At 39.4% G+C, this 20,262-nt stretch overlaps 1 protein-coding gene across 1 annotated transcript in view; it reads left to right on the forward strand.

Annotated features, from left to right (window-relative positions):
• DNAH5 (dynein axonemal heavy chain 5) overlaps positions 1-20,262 on the forward strand; it is a 278,502-nt gene that overhangs the window by 151,929 nt on the left and 106,311 nt on the right. Inside the window, exons 36-43 of the mRNA XM_034657084.1 lie at positions 3,047-3,225; positions 3,615-3,802; positions 4,135-4,329; positions 8,661-8,795; positions 9,641-9,748; positions 11,998-12,151; positions 17,015-17,161; positions 18,877-19,118. Coding sequence (XP_034512975.1) covers positions 3,047-3,225; positions 3,615-3,802; positions 4,135-4,329; positions 8,661-8,795; positions 9,641-9,748; positions 11,998-12,151; positions 17,015-17,161; positions 18,877-19,118 — 1,348 coding nt within the window. The remainder of the gene's footprint in view (positions 1-3,046; positions 3,226-3,614; positions 3,803-4,134; positions 4,330-8,660; positions 8,796-9,640; positions 9,749-11,997; positions 12,152-17,014; positions 17,162-18,876; positions 19,119-20,262) is intronic.

Consider the following 20,262-nt stretch of genomic DNA (forward strand, 5'->3'; position numbering starts at 1 on the left):
TTCCATACAAATTTAAGGACTATTTGTTCCAGTTCTTTGAAAAATGTCCTCGGTATTTTGATCGGGATAGCATTGAAAGTGTAGATTGCTCTGGGTAGTATGGACATTTTAACTATGTTAATTCTTCCAATCCATGAGCATGGAATATTTTTCCATCTTTTTATGTCTTCCTCAATATCTTTCAAAAGTGATCTATAGTTTCTAGGATATAGGTCCTTTACGTCTCTGGTTAAGTTAATTCAGGTAACGTATGGTTTTTGGTGTTATTGTAAATGGGATGGATTCCCTAATTTCTCTTTCTTCAGTCTCGTTATTCGTAATAACACGTTCTTTATCAGTGTTTCCTTTTGTTTCTCCATAAGCATGTTCTATCATCAGAGTCTATCATTAAACCAAAGAAAAGAAACAAAGAAAAATAAGTTTCCTGATGCCTGTCCCATCATTGCCTTAAGATAATTTTTAGCATTTTAGAGTCAGTACTGTTTAAGAATAGGAGCTGAAAACACTATGAATGTTGGTGATGGATTTGGTTAAATTGAGTGCCATCAGAAGGCCTGGGTCGTGGGGTTGGTCGTTGGTTTAGCATGATGGTCACATTCTGCATCTCTCTCTCTTTTTTCTTAAATCTCTTGGTGTGATAGACAGGAAAGAATACAATTTTATTTTATATTTATTTTATTTTATTTTATTTATTTTTTTAAGTAGCCTACATGCCCACCTTGGGGTTTGATCACAGCCCTGAGATCAGGAGTCACATGCTCTACAGTGGAGCAAGCCGGGCGCCCCACATTGTGCATGTCAATTCCCGCAGCTGTTGGGATAGGAGGAACCAAATAAGACTGCACAGCTGGACTGGCACAAGACATTTATTTAGTAAGCGTTCATAGAATACTAGGTACCAGGGTAAGAAGTTGGAGGTACGAGTGTGGATTACACCCCGTTCCTGAGAGCAGAGACCTTAGGGCAGTCTGCTGGGGAGACAGAAAGCTGCAGAACACACCACTAAAGCACACAAAAGTCCAAACTCTGTTGCTGATTTTTGAAATCAGCAAAGAGACTGGGAAGAAAAGCAGGAAAGGGTCGAGGAGAGGTGCACACATCTAGAATATTCTGGAGCGTCCTGTGAACATGGACACGAAGATCCGTGCTTGTCTCTGAAAGGCAAGTCCTAGAGGAGTCTGGGTGCCAGCCTAGCAGCTGGGCTGAAGCCTCGCCCAGCGGAGGAAGGAAGGGATCAAGCGCCTGGCTTGCCCGCTCTCTTTTCATGTAAGTAGGATGCCTTTAAGGCACCTTAACAACGAGCCGCTGCTTCAGTTCAAATATAGACCCAAATGATCCCACTCGCAAAGAAGGGTTTGCAAGACAGAGTAGCTGGGTGGCCAGAGTTCCCGGAGATTTACTCCTTACCCTGGCAGGGTGGACATGTTCTAGAACCGGGTAGCATGAGGGCTTGCCGCTAGACAGGTAAACTCGAGTCTCGGCTCTGCTGCCACAATCCCCAGAAAAGGAATCCCATCTCTGTGGGCCTTTCCCCTCATCTGTAAAATGGGAAAAACAGCAGTAGCTCCCCTGCAGGGTTCTCTGGGCTTACGTGAGATCGTGTAGGTGGAGCCCATCATGTTAACTTTATTACAGAGACTGCTCGGCCGGGGAGAATGAAAGTGCAAGACGAGAAATAAAACCTTGAATTAAAAGGCAAAATCAAAGCGAACTTTGGTGTCCTCCTGAGTTTATACCTACATTGTCTTCTCTATATCGAGGCTCTATATACCTTCAGGGCTAAGTCATTTACCAGCCTTTTTTAGGAACCCACTTCTGATAAAATACAGACTCTAGAGGACCTCCAGTTGGTGTGCTCACTCTTTATTTCCACCCTTCATGCTGGACAATCACTTTATATCCTTTGAAATTTTTTTCAAGTCCAGATGAATGCTTTGTAGAGTTCAGCCACAGCAAAGCCCAAAACTGCATTACTTTATAGATTACCTCCTTTGACAACACAGGGCGATGCTGGGGGATCAAGTAATTCATCAGCGAGTTATCAGGTTCGTTATTTCCTTCCCAGGCACTCTTGTATTTTCTCCCCAGAATCTTTTATTTGTTAATATCATGCAGAAAGAGACAGTAGAAGGTATGTGCAGGTACAGTTGCTGCTCCCAGGAATAGATCGAAGATGTGATTATTTAGCAATGTGTGATTCCAATCTCAGGTGATCATCGGTCCCCAAGTGCAACAGATTATTGATTCTTGGATTCAAAAGGGAATTAATCTTTTTTTTTTTTTTTTTAAACAAACAAACAAACCAACCCCAAATGTCATAGGAATGGAAAGTACAGCATGGAGAGTATGGTCAATAATACTGTAATACACTTATGGTACCCATTTTTATAATATACATAATTGTTGAATCACTGTATTGTACACCTGAAACTAATATACATCAACTACACTGCAAATAAAAATTTAAAAGTTTTCAAAAAAAAAAAAGATTATTTGAGGTGGGAGGGGCAGAGGCAGAGGGAGAGAGCTAGAAAGAATCCCAAGCAGACTCTGTGATGGGCTCGATCTCACGACCCTGAAATCCCAACCTGAGCCAAAAGCAAGAGTCAAGTGCTTAACCAACTGCACCGCCCAAGTGCCCCAAAAGGCGATTAATCTAATGGTTCTCAGTCTGTTCCATAGAATACTATTCTGTAAAGATTGGTAGGTTTTTGTGAAAAAGTTGCCAAATAAGTTTTGGAAATGCTCTGTACTATTTTTCATACTTGGAGAATCTCACTGTACATTATCATGAGAAAGCCCATTGAACCTTTTTAAGACTTTTCAAGCTTATTTGGCCATAGACCATCCCTTCCTTTTTCCTTTACACATGTTAATATCCATGAGGAAAGCATATGTTAGGATGTACTTTGGGAGATGTTATGTAGGGACAGTGGCTTGAGTTTTCCATTTTGAAATCTGGTGCAGGGTTCATTTTACTGTGATGTCTCAGAAGCGTCTTCTAGGTGCTGGCGGTGTGGTTCTAGTGATGTCTCTATTCCTCAAGGTGTTACATCACACTGGCTCAAGCTCTGGGAATGAGCATGGGAGGAGCTCCTGCCGGACCTGCAGGAACAGGGAAAACAGAAACGACTAAAGATATGGGACGATGTCTTGGAAAATACGTCGTGGTTTTCAATTGTTCTGACCAAATGGATTTCCGAGGCCTTGGACGGATTTTTAAAGGTGAGAGTTACAGTTTTTACTTGATGACAAATTTAAACTAAGGTGGAATATCTTGTTAAGATTTATTTTTCAACCATTGGCTACATTGTAGTGTCATTTTTCAAGTTTGTGCAACTTTTTGGAAACTCGGAATCTCACCGGCGTTGTGTGGATCAAATGTCAACATCACTTGCCTTCGTAACGATCCTTTATCCCTGCAGGTTGGCTGTTTCCAGATAAAGTACCACATGGTGAATTATTTTGAGGGCACTCTGTGCATAGTCTATTTGTTCAAGTTTATTTTTGAACAGACTTATCTCTGGCTTGTCTTGGCAGCTGCAAAATGCCCTTTTCCTTGGCTTTTCGAAATTATATACTAATTGGATTTTCTATTTAATTTCCCTTTGAAGGACTGGCACAGTCTGGATCCTGGGGTTGTTTTGATGAATTTAACCGTATCGATTTACCAGTTCTGTCAGTGGCAGCCCAGCAAATTTCCATTATTCTGACATGTAAAAAGGAGCGGAAAAAGTCTTTTATTTTCACCGATGGAGATAATGTGACTATGAACCCTGAATTTGGACTTTTCCTGACCATGGTAAGGAACCGCAGGAAGAGCGGCTGAATGTCAGCCTTCTTATCACAGCTTTCATGCCTTGCCTGGGTCTTAGGGCACTTAGTTTCCATGAATGGAAATTGGGATGGTAATATTAACTCCTGCATGAAAGCCTTTGGTGTTAAACAAAGCTCATCTCGATAACTTGTGATGTCGTCTCTCCGGTTAGATGGAGAGTAGGATATGGAAATGAGTTCTCCGGTTGTCGGTCCAGATTTGTTGCATGTACATGATGAATCTGTAACTGGCGAGCTGGTGGGTGTGTGTTGCCCCATGACCGTGTCGTTCATCTGTGGCGTTTGTCTCCTGTACAGAATCCTGGCTATGCTGGGCGGCAGGAGCTCCCTGAGAACTTGAAGATTAACTTCCGCTCTGTGGCCATGATGGTGCCCGACCGGCAGATTATCATAAGGGTGAAGCTGGCTAGTTGTGGCTTCATTGACAACATTGTTTTGGCCAGGAAGTTTTTCACACTCTACAAGCTGTGCGAAGAGCAGCTTTCTAAGCAGGTGTGAGGTTCTGGAAGATTCTCTGAACTTAGGCATACTTAGTTCTTCTCTTCGGTGAAAGTCGCTCATTTTGAAAAATTGTAGACAGGGGCTGTCGGCAGGTTACCTTATTGATTCAAAGTAGAAAGTCATTTCATTACAAAATTAATTGTACATGCTTAGTTTTCTTAAGTTTGCATTTAAATAAATTAATATTTGCAGCATAGAAATAAGTACTTTCAGAACTGATTTAAGAGCCAAAGAATTATAAATATGAATATTTGCTATTTATCCCACCTGTACATTAATCATAATATGTGTTGTGTGTCCTCATGGTTTTTAAGAACCTCTCAATCATTGCTCTTCCCACTTCTAAGGTCTCTCATATAGTGGGCCACGCCTTGCTAATAATGCTCTGTTTTATCTATTGTCACTTTTTTAAAAAAATTATTTATTTTTATAATTTAAATTCAATTAATTAATGTATATTATTAGTTCCAGAGTTCAGTGATTGATCTGTACCTTTTTTTAAAAAGATTTTATTTGTTTAGTTGAGAGAGAGAGAAAGAGAGAGAGCACAAGCAGGGGGAGGGGCAGAGGGAGAGGAAGAAGCAGACCCCCCGCTGAGCAGGGAGCCCAACAGGGGGCTCGATCCCAGGATCCTGAGATCATGACCTGAGCCGAAGGCAAACACTTAACCAACTGAGTCACCCAGGCGCCCCTCATCTACTGTAACTTTTATCGTAACTTTTTTTCTGGTTTCCTGCACTGTTTAGAGTAGCAGGTTATGACATCATGCAGTTTTGCAGTTAAGAGGCATGAAATTAATCCTATATTACTTTTGTATGAGTTATCTGTTGCTGTGTGACAATGGTCCCACAAATTTACTGGCTTAAAACAATACACAGTTCATTATGGGTCATTTCTGTGGGTCAGCAGTCCTGGTACATCTTGGCTGGGTCTTCTGCATAGAGTGTAACAAGGCTTCAATCAAGTCTTGGCCCCATACTTGACTGGGGGAGGATTCACCTCTACACTCACTTCGGTTGTTGGCAGAATTCTGTTCTTGAGGTTGGAAGACTGAGGGATTCAGTTTCTTGCTGGCTGTCAGCTGGAGAAGGCTACAGTGTCAGTTCCCACAGTCTGCATGCTGTTCTCTGCCACATGGCCGCTTGCCTTCTCAATGTCAGCAAGGGAAAGAGGTTCCAGCAAGAGGACTGCAGCAGTCTTGTATTAGGACTTTCCAGAGAAACAGAACCAATAGGATATATGCATGTATACCTATAAAGAAATTTATAAGGTATTGGCTCACACACTTATGTAGGTAGAGAGGTCCCATGATCTGTTGTCTGTAAGCTGGAAACCAGGAAAGATGGGGGTGTAGTTTGAAGGAATGATGGTGTAGATTCTAGTCCAAGTCTGAAGGCCAGACAACAGGGAGCATTGAGGATGGGAGAAGGTTGATATCCCAGCCCAGCAATAGGGCAGAGTGAGTGAATCCAACCTTCTGCCTTTTTGTTCTATTCAGGCCTCATCGCTTGGTTGGGGCCCACCCATACTGGGGAGGGCCATCTTCTTTACTCAGTCCACCAGTTCAGTGCTAATCTCTTCCAGAAACTCGTTTAGAGACACATTCGCAAGTAATGTTTGCTCAGCTACCTGGGCATCCTGTGGCCCACTCAAATTGACATGTAAAATTAAATCTTAATGTGACCATAGAATCACATACACATAACCACACACAACCTGTCAACTTTGCTGTATTGTATTGGTTAAAGCAAATCACAGGTCCCGCCACACTCAAGGGGAAAAGATCATACAAGGGGAAAAGATCATACCAGGAGGCGGAGATCATCCCACAGATCGTTAGGACATATAAATAATAAATGCCAAAAGCATATGCTAAATAATAATACACTAAAATAAGCATAGAACTAAAACACGAATAAAACCTCCTAACATATAACTTTGTACTCTCTTCACTCTCGCCTCCATTCCAAACTTCTTTGACTCTAGATTATTTTTCCTATTCTCCCAGCCTCACTTAAATTACATTCCCACTAAAACATTCTTAGTTTCTTCTGCTATTGAAGCCTTTACTCACCCATTATTTTTCCTCTGTTAAGGAAGTATTTTTCCCCGCTGTTTCTTGCATGTCGAAAACTCCTACATCCCTGACTCCTGTCTTCTCTACTATTTCATTTCTATTTCCTTCACGCCCACAGCCCTGCTCACAGGGTCATTGTCAAATGAAATGAGTCAACGTGCCCAAAACAGTTGGCCCCAGGCTACTCTCTGGGTGAACATTTTGTGAACCTCACTTCATGCCACAGATTTAGTTGAGTCCTGTTCTGAGACGTTTTCCTTAATTCCACATACCAGCACTTCCAAGTCATTGTTACTTTTTGGTGAGTTTGCTCACATTTTTATCATGTTACCTCTATTAGAAATTTAAACTCCTTGAGGGTAGGAACTCAATCTGAATATTTTGCTTAGCTCCATCCTCCAAACGACGAGTGTGAAGTGATTCACACTGCTCCAGTTACCACAGCAGATAATGGAATAACATAAACTTTACCATTTTAACCGTCTTTAAGTGTACAATTCAGGGTGTTAAGTATATTTACAATGCGGGGCGCCTGGGTGGCTCAGTTGGTTAAGCCTCTGCCTTTGGCTCAGGTCATGATCCCAGAGTCCTGGGATCGAGTCCTGCACATCGGGCTCCTTGCTCGGCGGGGAGCTTCTTCCTCTGCCTGCTGCTCCCCCTGCTTGTGCTCTCTCTCTCTCTCAAATAAATAAATAAAATCTTTAAAAAAACCCCTAAAACAACAAAAAAAGTATATTCACAATGCTATGAAACAGATCTCTATAACTTTTCCTCTTGCGAAACCGAAACTCTATACCCATTAAGCAGCAATTCCTCTCTTACTCTTGGCCTCAGCCCCTGCTAACCGCCATCCTACTTCTTGTTTCTATGCATTTTACCTCTTTATGTACCGCAGGGATTCTACAGCATTTGTCTTTTTTGATTGGCTTAATTTGCTTAGCATGAACTTCAAGGTTCATCCATGGGGTAGGAGATGATAGGGTTTGGTTCCGTTTTATGACTGAGTAACATTCCATTGTCTGTATACGCCACATTTCGTTTTTCCAATCACCTGTCCACGGGCATTTGAGTTGCTTCTGCTCCATGGCTATTGTGAATACTGTTGCCGTGAACATGGGTGTGCAAAAATCTATTTGAGATCCTGCTTTCAATTATTTGGGTATATACCCAGAAGTGGGATTTCTGGATCATATGGTAGCTCTGTTTTCAATTTTTTTGAGCAACGCCATACTGTTTTCTATAGTGGTTGGATAATTTGGGGCATGAGTGTGGCTCATTTGGTTGAAGATCTGACTCTTGATTTCAGCTCAGGTCATGATCTTAGGGCTGTGGGATCGATCCCCACGTTGGGCTCTGTGCTCAGCACAGATTCAGCGGGAGAGTCTCTCTCTGCCTCTCCCCCTGCGCCGCTCCCCGCTCACACAAGCTCTCTTTCTCTTTCAAATAAATAGATAAAATCAGAAAGATTTTAGAGAGAGTGAGAGAGAGAGAGAGCAGAAGAGGGGGTAGGGTCAGAGGGAGAAGCAGACTCCCCACTGAGCAGGGAGCCTGATGTGGGACTTGATCCTGAGACTCTGGGATCACGACCTGAGCCAAAGGCAGTTGCTTAACCAACTGAGCCACCCAGGCACCCATAAATAAAATCTTCAAAAAAATTTATAATGGTTAGATAGTTAGTTTTTAATTATTCACATTATATGTGATGAAATATGGTATGCTTGAGCTTTTATAAATATATATCAAGGGAATAACCAGTCTGGGGCTTGGCTTTCTGATTTGTCCTTATTCTTCCCAGCTCTATGTAATCCTAGAATATAGCTACTTTTCTTCTTCCTTAATACCTTTTTCTTTTTCCTATCAGTATATAAATATATATACTCCTGGTTCAGAATTTTAGCTTTAGAGATATGAGGATATTTTTCTATGGATGACTGATTAAGAAGAGGCTCAAGGGGGTTGCATATACTCCAAGAGAAAATGTATTCCTTTCTCCCTGTCAAGATGTATTTATTAGTTCTGATCTAAGGGCTTAAATTAATGATCCTACATGAAAGAACTCTTTTGGATATTCTCCATTTGCTTCAAAAATATATTGATAAAAATTTATTGCTTCACTAGCTGTACAATTTTTTCTGAAGGAAAATTAACATTTATTCATTATTGTGAATAGATCTTTTGTCAAATTTGTAGTTTTCATGCATAAATTAATATTGAAAATAAGCCCGGTGTACCTCCCATGCTTCAGGTACATTATGATTTTGGTCTGCGGAACATTCTGTCAGTTCTGCGAACACTGGGAGCGGCAAAAAGAGCCAACCCTACAGATACGGAAGCAACGATCGTTATGCGCGTTCTGCGAGACATGAATCTTTCTAAACTGGTAAGATTCACAAATGGAAATGTTCCACCCACTTAAATATCAGCTAACTAAGCACAAATGAGATTTAGAAATATTTATTTTAAATACTCATTTAAAATGCTTAATTATCAGCTAAAGCGCTGGAGAGCATAACTTTAAATCAGACTTTTTGGGAAGTTTTTTTTGTGGTAACTCATATCTAGTCTAACATGTGCCTATTTCCATAGAATTGAAATGGATTTTTAAAAATCCACATGTTAAGTTTCCAAATACCTTGAAATACTTTAGGGTTTTAGAGCTAAAATCTCACCTTCTTTAAAGTTGGTAGAGCCCAGCAGGAAATTACATGTAAATTTAACAAGTGTGTAATAATTTCACACTCTTTCATTTCACAGTAGAGACTGAAAATCAATTGTTCGGTATCAGCAAATCTATGTACCAGGGTGACAGAATGATATATTTTTATTTCAAAATAAAAGTGTGAGGCAAATTCTAATTCTTGAATTTGTTACTACCTCTTATTTAAATTATTATTTTTTTAAAATTAAAATTAGAAGTTGTAGGTTAGGTGGTAACTCCCCAGACTGGGTGTTTTACGGGGAGGTTGTTCTGTAGGCAGTATTTTTCCTTTCATGTGTTTCCTTCCGTTTTCCTCTTCTTCTTCCCTTTCCTCTCCCCCTTTTCTAAAAATAATTTTTAACTCATGGGTAACATGAGGAAAGTATTCAACTTCATTGCAGGTGGCATTTTATTTATTAACAGTTATGATAAAATAATCTGGCATGTCTGGCATTTTCATTTTATCTGCACATGGCTATGATTGTGCCAAAATGGTTGGTCTGGTTTCCCTTTCTTTTCTCTTCTAGATTGATGAGGATGAACCTTTATTTTTGAGTTTGATCGAAGATCTCTTTCCAAATATTCTTCTGGACAAAGCAGGTTATCCTGAACTGGAAATGGCAATTAGTAGACAGGTAATAAGTTCCTCAGGGCATCCAGTACTAAGTCTCTCTCATCTGAATTTCATGGGAGTCAAGTGGTGCTGATGTGTTCCAAATCTGTGGGCTCCAAGAACAACACCCAGGCTGTGGCTGCTGTTTTAGGAGAGGCTGTTACACACCACTGACAGAGCTCCTTGAGCCACGGAGTCTCCTACCATCCTACAGCCACATGTCTAGTTGGCAACGTGCCAGGGGTCCCACTATTGATGGAAACCATTCCACACCAGATTCCGAAATGAAATATGATGAGTGAGCGGGATGAGTGGGGCTCAGCTGGCTGCCTTGCCCTGCTGTGCTTGGCTTTGTCTCTGGCCCTGTTGTTTCCACCTTGCTTTGATCTCTGGACTCCTGCCCCTGAGTGTCATTCACAATGATTTCGTGTGGTTCCTCAACTGTCATGCTTTTCCCGCAGGCCCAGGATCACTTGTGATTTCCTCCTGAGGCTCTGGGGAATCCACCATGTTTATGTGTATCATTAGGTGCCTGGATTTCCCATGACACTTGGTAGAGCTTTACTTTTTTATAGTTTTCCTAGAAATGAAAACGAGCCATGTAAACATTGTGCCTCTGTTTCCTTTCCTACAAGGAGGAGTTTGGAAAAAAAAGTTTTATAGGAATGGTGATTTGCTCATATTTATAAAATACATTTAAATTCTTTGAAGATATTTGTTAATGAAAATCAAATATGGTAGTATTTAATGGAGATTTGCCTTTTAAAAATCAGTATTTAAAAATCCTAATCTCCAGGGCACCTGGGTGGCTCAGTTGGTTAAGTGTCTGACTCTTGATTTTGGCTCAGGTTGTGATCTCAGGGTCTTGAGATCAAGCCCTGTGTCGGCCTGTGCTCAGCAGGAGTCTGCTTGAGATTCTCTCTCTCCCTTCCCCCCCCAAACTAAAATAAAGAAATAAACTCTTAAAAAAAAATCCTAATCTCCTAATCAGGTAAGAGTGATAAATTCATTTTGCAAATGGTTTCTTTATCAAATGGCTGAATTAATTATAGCATTGCCTAAAAAGCTTAGTATAAAGTAATTTATAGGGTGACTAACAGCATAATTTGTGGCATATGAAAAATCTGCAGAGCATAGATAGATAGCATAAAATGATACATGATTACTATCTAACAATTATTAAGTAAAAATAAAAGCATCATTTATAATGTGTTTCAGCACAGCATGATAATTAGGAGCATGGACCATGGAGCTGAGTACCTTGGGCTCACATCCCCGCTCTGTAGCTTTTTAAGTAATAATCTTGGGGAAATTGCTTAGTCTCTCTGTGCCTCAGTTTCCTTCTCTGTAAAAGAAAGATATCAATAGGACTAATGTCATAGTGTTGTTATGAATATTGAACTTAGAATAGTGTTTGGCAGAATAACTTTCATGCATGTGTTCGACAGATAAAAACTACCCAGTATATTTATAGGCAGTTTGAGCTTTCTGTGGAATTTCAGTTGACTTGGTGTGCTACAAAGTTTTCCAGTTACTAACTATCACATTTTAAATTAAAGATTTTAAAATGCATTTTGATATTTGAGTCTTTATTCTTAAGTTGTTCCTAAAGACATATATTCAAGGATATATTAATATAAATGTATTCAATTCCTAAAGGCAAATGCAGATGTTTCTTACTGGCTTGGGATAACATTTTGAATGTTTAACCTGCTCTTTGTCTTTGTATATATATTTTTTTATGCAATATATTTATTTTAAAGTTTTCTGTTTTAAATAAACTCCATGTCCCATGTGGGGCTTGAACTNACTGGCTTGGGATAACATTTTGAATGTTTAACCTGCTCTTTGTCTTTGTATATATATATTTTTATGCAATATATTTATTTTAAAGTTTTCTGTTTTAAATAAACTCCATGTCCCATGTGGGGCTTGAACTGACAATCCGAAGATCAAGAGTTGCACCTGCTGAGCCTGCCAGGTACCCTAGCGATTTATTTTTTATTGTGGCAAAATACATCACATAAAATTTCCCATTTAACAATTTTTAAGTGTACTGTTCAGTGGCATTAAGTACATGCACATTTTTGTGCAAAACATCATCACCATACATCTTCAGAACTTTTTTCACCTTCCCAAACTGAAAGTCCATGCCCATTAAGCAATACGTCCCATTCCTCTACCCCCTACTCAACGCCTGCTTATTTTGCGCACAACGGTAAGTCCAGACTGCTGTTGATGTGGTCCAATGTGGGGCTTTTATGTTTTCAGGTTGAAGAAGCCGGTTTAATCAACCATCCTCCTTGGAAACTTAAAGTCATCCAGCTGTTTGAGACACAGAGAGTGCGGCATGGAATGATGACCCTGGGGCCCAGTGGAGCAGGGAAAACCACCTGCATCCACACCTTGATGAAAGCCATGGCAGGTAAGAGGGCGGCCAAGCTGTGTTGCTCTGGGCAACACATTTAAATAGTTGGGACGCATTTGAATACTCCAAGAGGGACACAAAAGTTAGATACATTAATAGATTTGTATAGGAGGGAATTTGCTTTACTGATTGTTGGGTACATTTTAGAGATAACATATTACAACAATGAACTAGAAGGGAAAAACTTTTTTCCAGCTTTATGGAGATATAATTGACATACAACATTGTGTTTACTGTGTACAGTGTATTGATTTGTAACATTTTGTATGTTGCTTTGACCCCCTTTTTGTCACATAGTTACCATTTCTTTTTTGTGGTGAGAACATTTAAGATCTACTCTTCTAGCAACATTCAAGAATATGATAACGGTATAATTAGCTATGATCACTCTACTATATATATATATTATGCTATAATGTACATTAGATCCCCATACCTATTAATCTTTTAACTGGAAGTTTGTACCCTTTGCCCAGTATCTCCTCATTTCCCTACACCTCAACCCCTGGTAACCACCATTCTACAATCTGTTCTTCTCAGAGTTTGATTTTTTTAGATTCCATGTATAAGTGATACCATACAATATTTGTCTTTCCCTGCCTAACTTAATTCATTTAGCATGCTGTTCTCAAGGTCCATCCATGTCATTGCAAATGGCAGGATGTCCTTTTTGCACATGGCTGAATAACACACACACACAGACGACATTTTCTTAATCCATTCATCTATTAACGGACATTTAAATTGTTTCCATATCTTGGCTTCTGGGAATAATTCTGGGTGAAAAAAATCCTGAACAGTGACTTTATGTATTGTTATATATTTTACTTATGTCATTTAATTTTCCCAGTGATCTTGAGACGTAGCTATCACCATCCCCATTTTGTACAAAAATTTAAGACTCAAATTCAGAAATGCTACAGGTTGCAAAGATGTTAAGTGATAGGATTCAGACTTAATGTCATGGTCCACTAATGAAAAACCCAGACTTTTCCCATTATAACATGCACTTCCCAATAATGACTTAATACAACCTTCCAGTACATAAAAAATCATTTCAATTTCAATCCTAAAATCATCCTAATCATAAACTAATTTCCCACCTAGAATCAGATGTTTTTCTGGTGAAGTTATATAAATGTATTTAATTTCCAGGCCTCCCTAAGCCTTATATAGCTAAGTCCCTACCTACCCCGAGGTCATCTAAAGACAAGAGGCATTGCCACATTTGTGATTATTCTTATAATTCCTGATTGGACATCGATGTCTCTCATACTGAAAGCACTGTGTGGGTAGCTCTTGGTCATGGCAGATTTGAGTTTCCAAAATTTCACAGAAATCTGGCTCTTGGAATGCACGCACATGGTCCTACAGGGAAAAGGTGCCTGGTTGGGTTTCCAGTTCTCTAATGAAGCCCAGTGGGCTGATCTTGGTTGGTGATTGTGAGGATTGCTCTGTATTTGCTCTAGGGTCCTGCACATGTTGGAGTTAATCTAAGTATCCTCAGCCATGGGGCTCAGTGAATTCTGTACATTAAGACTTCACCAGGGAGTTTCCCCACTGAGAAAGAACTGTGCTCTCAGCTATCTCACTTACCTTGCCAAAACTGGGAGCTCACACCTGCAAGACTTACCATGTGGTTTTCACATGCTGTTAAGATAGTGTTTGGGGATTTTTATAGAGCTTTAAAATGATGTGGTCTCTCGGATTATGCTTAATAATACTTTCGTTGTTATGTAGATGACTTCTGTTAACAATAAACTACAAATGCACCTGGTAAAATGACTTGAACAAAATGAGAACAAAATATTAAACAATAGTGATGCATTATGTATAATACGTCTAAATTATGTAACCCATATGGCATCACTGGTTTTGGAGAAGTTCTTTGCAAAGATGAATTAATCATTAGACTGCTGTTGATTAATCTGTTCTTGGTTTTAATGTGTAGGGCAAATATTCATTATTTTAAGCAATGCATTTTTTCTTGCTAAAAACATTCATTACCCCAAAAATTGAGAAGGTAATGGGATTGAACTCATACTAGACTGTATATATTTGTTTCCTTATGCATCATGTATTTGTTTACCAAATATCTGTAATGTTCTGCAGTTTGAGGTTCTGCTAGGTTCCGTAGCAGAAATGGGAAAAGAAGGCATGGAAACAAAAGGCTGTGTCAAGGAGTTTACAGTATTGCGGAGTAACAGATAGTTATTAGTCAACATGGAGTTGCTATGAGGAGATTTGGACAAGTATGTTGTGAGCAGAGGCGGAGGAGATCAGAAGCCTTTCCAAGGAATTCTAGGAAGGCTTACAGGGCAGGTGCTACGTCAGCTGAGGTTTGGAGGTTGAGCAGCAGTTGGGTAAAAGGCATTTTTAGCAGAACGAAGAGCCTGTGCAGGTAGGAGGGAGAGAGCATGGCATACCCAGAAATTGCTTTGGTATGGGCCAGTGTAATCTGTGTGGGGGGTGAGAGTAGGGGAGATGAGGTGCAGCCGATGCTACTGGTACCCAGCGCCACATCCCTTTGGCCCTCCCCTGGTCCAGGTGCAGCTGTTGGACCATTTCTCCCACAAATGCCAGTGGTATCTCCTAGGTTTTCAGCAGTATGACTTTCCTAGAATCTAGGGAACTACTGGTTCAGCCTGAAAGAGGGTGGGAATTAATGCCCCCGAGGCAGCCATAGCCTCAACTAGTGGGGGAGAAGAGTTGAAGGCAAGTGTCCCGTCTCCTCTTGTCCATTAGAGGGACATTACATCTGTGGCCATCTCACAAATGAACCCATTTTGGGGGTTCTCTCCTCTTCTTTCTCACTATCTCTTTCTCCTGACTCCAAACACCCAATACTCATATCCTTGTTTGAGGCTTTGCTTTTAGGGGGAATTTAGGTATGGCATGAGAGCTTTGTAAGTTATGCTAAATACACAAGTTTTATTCTGTAGGTGATGGGAAGCCATTGAGCTGGGGAAGGGAATGATCAACCCTGTGTGTCGGGAAGGCCATCTGGCGGCCATGTAGAGAATAGACCATGGGTGGTCTGGAGTCCATAAGGAGGCAACAGCAAGGAAGGATGCCCACTCTCGGGCAGGTCCATGAAGGTGGCGTGATCAGGACAGTCAAGAAATGTTTAGGAGGAGAAGAGGAATTAGTTTAACCAACATTGTAAAAGTCAAGCATTTTTTTTCTTGGAGTGCACTTATAACAATGTTTTGGTATTTCATTTTTTGTTGGCATAATTTAAAAAATTTATTATTGAAGTATGGTTGGCATACAATGTTATTTAAGTTTTAGGTGTACAACATAGTGATTCAATAATTCTACACAAACAATGTTACGGTATTTTAAATTAAAATGATGCAATTCTACCTACCACCATAGTGAAATAATTTTTGACAGTTTTTCTTATATGGACAACAGACCAAGTCCAGTTTTTACCTATGATACTGTCATATTCTTTGAGGGTTTGCTGGCCTTTTGTAAAGTATGATTAAGTAAAAAAATAATTTTGCTCATCTTCTGGATATCATTTATTGAAAAGGCTGAATTGTGACTCAGTTTAACTTTAGCATCGTAAAATACTGCAGATAATTACCCTGAGTTTTTTGTTATTTAAAAAAGGAGAACTAAAGGGGTATCTGGGTGGCTCATTTGGTTAAGCATCTGCCTTCGGCTCAGGTCAGGATCCCAGGGTTCTGGGATCAAGTCCCACATATGGCTCCTTGCTCAGCAGGGAGCCTGCTTCTTCCTCTCGAGAGCCTCTGCCTCTCCCCCTGCTTGTGCAGTTTCTGTCTCTCTCTCTTTCTTTCTCTGTCAAATAAATAAATAAATAAATAAAAATCTTTAAAAAATTTTTAAAAAGAGAACTATGGTCTAATTTTCTAAATAGGTTTTAATATTTTTTAAATATTTATTTGTTTATTTAAGAGAGGGAGAAAAAGAGTGAGAGTGAGAGAGAGTGAGTGCATGCATGCAGGGCAGGGGTGGAGGGTAGGGCAGAGGGAGAGGGAGAGAAGCAGACTCCCTGCTGAGTGGGGAACCCCACAGAGCTGACGTGGGACTTGCTCTTACAACACTGAGATTATGACGTTAGCTAAAATCAAGAGTTGAGTGTTTAACCGATTGAGCCACCCAGGTGCCCTGGTTTTGATGGGTTTTAACACTTTTTTCAATGTGCATAGGTATATATGCTTGCCCGCATTTGTCAGTCTTTCTTTCACACAGTATGCAATATTTTAGCGTCTGTTTTTATGATTTTATACTGTAAACCTTACTCTTCGCTTTTCTGCTTATTAACCGCAGTCCCTCATGTATAGAATCTGGCCCATTTAAGAGTAGTTTTAGGGTTTGAAGAATTCAAAGAGCTATTTTTGAGGTTGGCACAAAAGAAAAGTCCTTGATTCTTGCAACATTCATTTAGCTTACTTTTTCCAAACAAGCAAGAACCCATCTCAGCAAGTCAAAGCCGGTACTGGAGAGAATGAGGTATCTTCTGGTGATATTTCAGAGACCAGACTTAATCTGCTATAACATAAATGAAAAAATTTTTGGGTTGTGAAATTTGAAGAACTTCCAGGTTATATTAATTTGTTCATCAGTACCAACGTGGAATCTTTTTTTCTCCTTATGTTTCCTGTAATTTTCTTTTACAGAAGGATAAAAACAAAAGTTTGTTAGTCCATAAAATACAACAGTGTTAATTACAATAACTTGGAATGTAGTAAGAGATATATTCTCAGTGTAATTTTGCTCTTTTCATATTTTGAGCACCTGTTGATGGTACATCGCAAATTCGTTCAGTATTACCTAATGATGGTTCCCTCTACATCTGAGTCGTTTAAAATTTGAATTTACTTGGTACAGGTTGTGGAAAGCCACACCGGGAACTGAGGATGAATCCCAAAGCAATTACGGCCCCACAGATGTTTGGTCGGCTTGATGTGGCCACAAATGACTGGACTGATGGGATATTTTCAACCCTTTGGAGGAAAACACTGAGGGCTAAGAAAGGTAGAAGATGAAGTATCATTTTTGCCATGTCCTTCTAAATAAAATCCTTGGTGCCTATTTAGAATTAATAGAACATACTCTCCATATAATAACTTAGCCAAGTCTAAGAAGTCCTCAATCAGTATATTTGTCAATGTTGAAATACTGAAATTATTGATTAGGANAAGTGTGTTCTTATTTGGAGTTATTGTTTTACTGGAAATAAGTCAAATTTTGTTTCTGATCTTGTTTCAATAATCCTGTGTAAATGCAGATCCAGTGCTCAGTGCTCCCAAGAATGGGAGCTCAGAGTGGTGGGGTTTTTTTTCCCTCCTTAAAGAAGTCAACATGCTTTTTTAAAGTGACTCTGGTGCTTAGATCATCATTTTACTTAAATTCAGGTCAAATGAGCATAATTAATATTTTCAAAGCCGTTTATTTGACATGGAATATATTACAGGTGTTACACAGTAAACAAAAATTAGAGTTACAAACTTGGTCATGGTGTCAATAAAAAGAAACTAGAGATTAGGAGATTAAGAGGAACTGTTAAACCAAATACCTAAATTATGATGGCATTCCAGTTGACCATTCTGCTGATGCTTGTCACTTTCTTTACTTCCAAATATCTCCATAAGTGACTCCCATCAGGCTTTGTCCCCAGTGGTCCTCCAAAACTCTTCTTTTAAGGACACTCACAACTTCCAGCTCTTCAGATATAAATTGTCAGTCCTCAGGCTAGCCCGGCTCTCACAGTACCCGGCACGGTTGATCACTCACCGCCTTGACACTCTTCTATCACTTGGCTTCAGGGAAACTTTGCCTGTTGGCTCTCCTGCTATTTCTGCCTCTTGAGGGGTCTGCCAGAGGAAGAAGCCAGCAAAGGAGACACTCCCAGAAGTCTGAACATTGAAGTGGCTCTATCCTCAGACCTCCTGTTTCTGTCTACTTTTACTGTCTAGAAGAAACATACTCAGTCCATGGTTTTAAATACCACATTTATGCTGATGGCCTGTTGATCTTCAACCCTGACCTCTCCCTTGGACTTGCAGCTCAACAACACTGTGGGATGTCTGTGGGGCATCTCAAATGGAAGATGTGCAAGCCAGAGTTGATTCTGTGGTTCTGCCTGTCCTTCTGACCGTACTCACATTCTTCTCTTTCATCTCTTCTTGCTTATTAGGTTCAACTTCTTGCTCTTCCTGGGACAGCCTATGCTTGTACTCGTTTTAAGACCTTTGCACTTGCTATTCCTACTGTTCAGAAGGTTCTACCTCTAGATCTTTCCATCACTTCATTCTCCTGAGGTATTTTATTGACTCCCTTATCTAAAGCAATGCCCCATCCTTTTATCCTTCTTAATTTTTCTTATCTTGCATATTTCTTTGCTTATTGGTTTGATTGTCATCTCTACCCCTTAGAGGGTAAACTCTGGGAAGGCAGGACTTAGTCTTTTTTACCACAGTATCCCCAGATCCTAGAACAGTGCCGATATATAGAAAGTGCTCAATGAATGTTTTTCAATGAACAAATGACTTTTTGCTTTGATTATGTGCTTTAAACAACTGGCATATAGAGAACTGGAAAAGTCTTATGTGATAAAATAAGATAATAATTTCTATCAAAGTTTAATAAAAACTATAGCAAGTTATATACTTTTTAAAGTATAATAGTTCTGTGTCTATGTATATATGTGAATGTGTGCTTTCCCCCCCATCTTTGGTGGGATATTCTAGGGGAACATATCTGGATAGTTCTTGATGGTCCAGTAGATGCCATTTGGATTGAAAATCTGAATTCTGTTTTGGATGATAACAAAACTCTAACCCTTGCCAATGGTGATCGGATTCCCATGGCGCCAAACTGCAAGATCATTTTTGAACCCCATAACATTGACAACGCTTCACCTGCTACTGTCTCAAGAAATGGAATGGTTTTCATGAGTTCTTCTATCCTTGATTGGAGTCCTATTCTCGAGGTATGAGCGGAATTTTTCTTTGTGCACTGAGGGAGGAAAACAGATCTTTAGCATTCCTATAGAGCGCATGCTGATTTTTCTGCAGACCTTTGGTATCATTGCATTTCATCGCTACTGTTTATGGCCACTCCTTGCCTGCTCTGGGATGTTGGAACCCTGATTATCCCTTACAGGTTCCTTCAGCGTTCTGGAGTCTGTAGGGCTCTTCTCATCTCTTCAGACCTGTGATTTCCACTATGGGTTGTGGAGTAATTTCAGGCCTTGCTGAATCAATAATCGCACCAAACTGTGAATAAGTAAAATTTAATTTGATCACTTTGGGAATTCATGACATTTTAAAAAGGTACTCATTCGCGTAAAGTTTGGGAGCAATCATCTTAGAATATCAGCTTGAAGAAAACCATTTATTAAAATTGCATCTAAGGAAAAAAGTTGCATATAAGGAATTTTTATGAGATTCAATAGTCATTAGTTTTATATTTGTTCTTGGAAATTTTATATCAGATAATATCTCCAATTCATGAAAAGGTATATTATTTTCTTATCACCAATACATTCTAGAATATATTGATTATAATCAGATTATAGTTAAATGCCTTGTATTCTTAGATATTTTACTAAATAAATGCTATAATGTAGGGCAAAATTCTTATTAGATAAGCCAGATGTGAAATCTTTTTTGACATTGTTGGTCAAATTTATTATTTTATTTATGTAATTTTTTTGGAGATGATTTTGATTGAAAACTTATAAAGTCATTATTTAAATTAAGTAGATGTTTATCTTATATTGTCATTAAGTTTTTGTGCTTCTCTTTCTCTATGAATATATCCTAACTTTTAATAATATCTTCTCAGAATTTATAAAGACCTGGGTTGAGAAAGGGTTTAGGTTTGGTAAAATGTGAAGAAATGAAAAAAGAGGGCATTATATAGCAAAATGATACTTACGTATAATTGGATATGTCACTAAACATGCTTCTAAAGATTTCAGATTTCACAATCAAATTATCCATCCATTAAGGAGAATACAGGGCAAGGGTTCTGAACCCTGGCTTTGCAAGAATAATCATCAATGACAGTTCTTTAAAATACAGATGATTGGGTCATAGCCCAATCCTACCAAATTAGAATCTCTGGGTGGC

Source organism: Ailuropoda melanoleuca, chromosome 3, assembly GCF_002007445.2.
Source record: "Ailuropoda melanoleuca isolate Jingjing chromosome 3, ASM200744v2, whole genome shotgun sequence".
Lineage (NCBI taxonomy): Eukaryota > Metazoa > Chordata > Mammalia > Carnivora > Ursidae > Ailuropoda > Ailuropoda melanoleuca.